At 42.5% G+C, this 5,245-nt stretch overlaps 1 protein-coding gene across 1 annotated transcript; it reads right to left on the bottom strand.

Annotated features, from left to right (window-relative positions):
* Positions 1 to 3,815: 3,815 nt before the first annotated feature.
* LOC148035453 (uncharacterized) lies at positions 3,816 to 4,993 on the bottom strand. The gene has a single exon (XM_087677409.1). It carries the CDS (start codon positions 4,869 to 4,871, stop codon positions 4,332 to 4,334), a length of 540 nt encoding a protein of 179 aa, XP_087533535.1. The 5' UTR covers positions 4,872 to 4,993; the 3' UTR covers positions 3,816 to 4,331.
* Between the last annotated feature and the right edge of the window lie 252 nt (positions 4,994 to 5,245).

Here is a 5,245-nt window from a genome sequence, read left to right as displayed (position 1 = left end):
AAGTATTTGACTCAATTACCAGAGATTTGAGTTTGTCCCACAAATGCAGTAGTATGGTTGTATCACAAGTCTGCTTGGATGTGCAAGGTGTACATTGAGAATGAACCATGGTCAATACTAGATCTGTCTACAAGTGCAGGCACAAATGCATGTGAAGGGATTGACCCCACATGCATTGATCTTTGCAACAACATTAAAAATGTGTTGCAAGTGTCCCATCTTTGTATCAAAGATGGCACCTACAGATCTGAAAGGTGGACTGAACATTTTTTTTCAGCTCTATGTGAGAATTGGCATTCTTCTTGCCAATCTTGTGAACTATGGAACTTTTGAGGATAAAGCCATGGAGGTGCCATATAGCCAGAGTACCTGTTATAGTTTTTGTTCCATGTTTAGCATATACACACACACCACACTAGTGATGACTTGGATTCTTAATTGAATCTGTATGCTTTTGGGCAATCGCAACAATCTATTTTCTTCAGTTTGATAGCAGCATTTTTTGAATGTTGTCTAAATATATTAGCTACTTCGGTGTCTCTGTGCTAATAGCTCTGTTTTTCCAGTTCTGATGATTGCTTAAGGAATGCATAGGGAAGACTCCAATAAAGCATACAGATTTTATGCCAAATGTAGAGACACAAACCTACATGGTAATCTTCCTCTGTCTAGAGGAGAAGATAAAAAGTTCGAGAACCGAAAGTTTTCAAAGATGTATTCCTTCAGGCAACAACTACATTTTTAAATGCAAGAGGTCACGTAGGCCTGTTGCTGATCCAATGACATTATCAGCTGTTTAACAAGTATGTAGCAGGACAGATACTCTGGAGACACATGAGTAGATAAATGCTGCAGTAGTCTGGGTCGGTTTAGACTCTGATCTTGTTCTGACTAATAGACTTATTCATGGATATTGCAGTCGTGGAAGCAACGTAGAAACTCAATTGATCTTTAATGCCCTGCTACATCTGGCCTGGTTGCATGGGAAGCACTGATTTATGGCTATAGTATAGAAGGAAACTATGCAGCAACCATCCATAATTTAAAAAGAATGCTCATTGGATGCACTTGTCCAAACAAAACTATTTTCCTCTCAATTGTTTCCAGTTGCAGTAGTGCGCAATTTATTGATATGCATACAAAAGTTTCTGAGCCCATGACTAGAGAATTTAACTCAGACTAGAGAATTTGGGTTAGTGCTACAAATGAAGCATTGTATCATAAGCCTCCCTAGATGTCCAGGGAGTTGCACCCAACTCAAAGTACTTAGAAGCATGCCAATGCAGCTAGTCTGCCCATATGGTTGGCTGTGCTTGGCTCCTGTTAACAGCATGGCAATATGGAGCTATCAATACATGGATTTGCTTCTGCATTTCAGCCACAGACTAATCACACTGCTGCCTATATGTTGGTATCAAGCATGATTGCAATTGCTCAACCGGGTAGAGGACAGAATGCCTTGCTGCTTTTCAAACGGATGCAAGAAGAAGAGAGGCCTACAAATGAGGTTACCCATACAATTGCCACACAGGCATGTTACCTATCTGTAGACTGCTAAGGAAGAAAGAAAGGAAAATCAAGTAATGACACATTTCTGTGTCCAACAACACTGTAACACCGCATGGGAGTTGCAGGGCCTTTGTGGATGCGTATATAGAAATGAAGCTATTTCCTCTCTGTTGTTTCTAATTGTAGCCATGCACAATGTATCAACATTAAGTATGCGAGTCTTTGGCTCAACGACCAGAGAGTTTGAGCTTGCCCACAAATGCAATATTATTGTTGTATCATAAGTCTGCTTGGAAGTGCAAGGAGTGTACATTGAGAATGGTCAATGCTGAATCACTCTACAAGTGCAGGCGCAAATGCATGTCAAGGGAGTGACCCCAAATGCATTGATCTTTGCAGCAACATGCTTAGGTGCCTTAGTTATAATACAAGGACACAAGCAATGGCAAACTTCTTGGTATATGTGCATGAAACATCCTCCACCATAGCATGTTGTGCCATCACTACGAACCAAGCTTTGGTAATATCCTCATTTCATGTTCTTTGACAAATATGTCCTAGCTTCATGTTGTTTTGCTGAGGTGTAATTATATCCAACAATTATCAAATATCATGCTTTGTTCTTCACTAGCACGGCTTCAACCTTGTCTACTTAGTCCTGCATGCTTCCATGCTTTGATCTTTACTAGCACAGCTTTGTTCCATGCTTTGTTCTTCACTAGCACAGCTTCAACCTTGTCTACTTAGTCCTGCATACTAGCAGCTGCATTCATATATAAGAATGGAGCAATCTGATAGAAAGAGTGAGTCAATGAATGAATAACAGTGTGTCGAATGAGGGTAGCCAATGCCCTATTTATCGGCACAAACAGTCTAGGATGGCACCCCAAAATGTGGGCGCCTAGCCCTTTTTTGGGACTGTAAGTGTGAAACTGGAATGAGTTAATGAAAAGAAATGCAGCTAATGAATGGGTTTCTCAACAAAAAGTAGAGCCATGTTTGGCTAGCAAGGTAAAATCTTCATACACAAGGTGCAGGAACGCTGGAAGAACAGGTTTCCGATTGATTCTCACAGAGCATGGGCAGAGAAGTGAGAGGGTATGGAAGGTCAGTGCTCACCCCCTCAATCAGAGTAAATGCATTGCTATGATGACTGCTGTTCCAGAAATTACCCACCAAGAACGAAATTCAGAGGTTCAAGCAGATTAATCCCATGTGCTTTTACACTGGATAGGAGGAAGACACCTTTCACTTGTTTTGGGAATGGATATAATGACATAGACAACGTGGCCAAAAAGTATCTGAGTAAACCTAAGCTCCTTTGCAGAGCAGTCAGAACTAGGAGACCTTGTTATAAGGTCACAGCCAAGGTCCTTAAGGAATATCTTTTCGCATCCTGTACATTCATAGCATTTACCCAAATCAAAGTATATCATGTCACCTTTTTCAAAAAACATATATTGTCATACCCATAAACTCTTTGAAGGATTAATGCGAGAAGTATGTGGATGTGCACAACTCAATTTTGTCTTGCTCCATTAGTGCCATGTGCTACATGATCTAATGTTAGAAGGTGGGTATGGCTACTCGATGAATGCATACACACAGTCAAGTTCAATACTTCTACCAACCGTGCACCTTTGCAATATTCCTCGACATAAGTAGGTTAACAACTATGCTGAGAAACTAAGGAAGAAAAATAGTAGGAAAGAAAGAGGAATGGCACAAGGAAAGGATGTGAATCTGAAGTAGATTACATTTGAAAAGCCACTTTTTCATGCATAATAAGGGTAGCGTATCCCACCTCTCTTATGAAAAAACTCAAGTGACGACAGCTTTTAAAAACTCTAAATTCACCTCCAAACAACAACTACAAAAGAAAGAGTACTGTAAATGAGTAAAACTGAGCAAAACAGCCTCTTCACAAAACGGGGCCTGCCACATTTGAAAGGAAGCAGAATAGCCTACAAGCAACATATAGAAGAATTATTTCATGAGAAATTGAACCAGTGGCTTCAGCAGCCTTGACCAGTGAAAGTTCTCAAATCATGTGCATAGCACATTGGAAATCACAGGGTGATTTCGACCTACCTCACAAAGGCTGACCTTTGAAGTGTACTTCAGTTTGTTCACGAACAAACGGTGTCCAGTTAACATTGTGAATGGGCTGGTTTCTTGACTAAACTGATATAGATAACTACAATTACACTACGCAAGCTTCAGTTTTAGATAAGTACGACACACATTAGCAGGCTAGCAGCAAGAAAGGCCCTGCCAAAACTAACCATCACAAGAGGGACATAATATTTACCAAAAATGATACAGATTAGCAACTAGCAGCAAAAAAAGTCCTGCCAGAACTAGCTATCACAAAAAGACATGACGTATACCAAAAATGATCAAGGTGGAGCACTGACACATGAAAATAATTTCAAGTGTGCCTCACAAAAGCAGCTTGCCAAAATATCACGCATCAACCGATGGTGACTACTAATTGTAGGTCGAAGGTTTTATTTTGTACTGTGCTTAGTATGTAGAAGCTGACCAAAGAGCGCTTGATATTCCCGTCAGAGAAAGATCTGGTCTTCAAATGGTCCACCAGAATTGAAGCGATTGAAAAGATACTAACTTAAGACAGTCCAGCACCACAAAGCCATAACGCATGATATATGCTAAAATGTTTAGGTAATGCTAACATAACAGATTCAATCCAGGATTTCATAAGCAAGGACTGATCCTATCCAGAAACACCAGAACATACATGCAAAATCTTGACTATGCATGATGATGTATCAGCATCCCTGTATCTACACAAAACAGCCTCAGTATCTTGAGCCAGTGGAGCCTTTCCTGTCAGTGCTGATGGTAAACTTCCTCTCAGGAGGAGTATGTTCAGGCTTCTTGATGGACAATATCTCTCGTCCACCGCCGCCACGAGAAGCAATCCGCACAGTAATCTCCTGTCCAACCTTGAAGATACGCTCCAAAATGGCCAAGCCACCTGTAAACCCTAAGTCCTGCGCAGGGAGGTATCCTTCTCTACCGTTAGGCAGCGTCACAAAGTACCCCACGGGGATGACATCCTTGATGACGGCTTGCATCGTGCCTTCCTCGCCCTTCTGGAGAAGCTTGTGAGGCGCCATGTCGATGTTCTTGGCCTCTTCCTCCATCTCCGCCATGACCTGAGCCTGCGAGATAGGCTCCCTGCGGTAGAATCTCGTGCTCTGCCATGCGCAGGGAGCCTGCCATCGTCTCTGCCCCTGCAAGGCTGTGGCTGCTCTGACGGAGGGGAGGAGCTCCTGCGGTGGCGCGAGACAACGGAGCGCGCGCGCAGCAGGCCGAACCAGACTAGAGGCCCTCATCTTGCAGACAGGCTATGGAGATGAGATGGAGATGGAGATGAGACAGACAACGCAAAGTAAATCGCGTTAAACCCCGACTGCCTTGAAGCCGCATCACAAGGGGAGTTTCGCCTATCGCCTCCATGGTTTCTTAAGTGTCCCTAAGAGCCAGGACACGCTTCAGTTTATTGACTCCATCAAGTCTGGCAAGTAACCAGTTTAGTACATGTCTCCCCGATGTTTTGCAAGACCTTGAGGGCCCACTCCCAGCACGTTCAAAGGTACTAAGACCAGTTAATGGAGTGCCTCTAAAACCGGACGTACTCAATCGACTACAAAAAATATGTGGCACATTGCAACTGTCTCTTTGTTGTTGTTATAGAATTAACGCTACA

This window comes from Lygodium microphyllum, chromosome 5 (genome assembly GCF_053477565.2).
Source record: "Lygodium microphyllum isolate KBCC chromosome 5, Lygodium_microphyllum_v1.1.10, whole genome shotgun sequence".
NCBI classification, from domain to species: Eukaryota; Viridiplantae; Streptophyta; class Polypodiopsida; order Schizaeales; family Lygodiaceae; genus Lygodium; species Lygodium microphyllum.
Note: the sequence above shows the minus strand (reverse complement) of the source record. Positions and strands in the feature narration are given on the sequence as shown.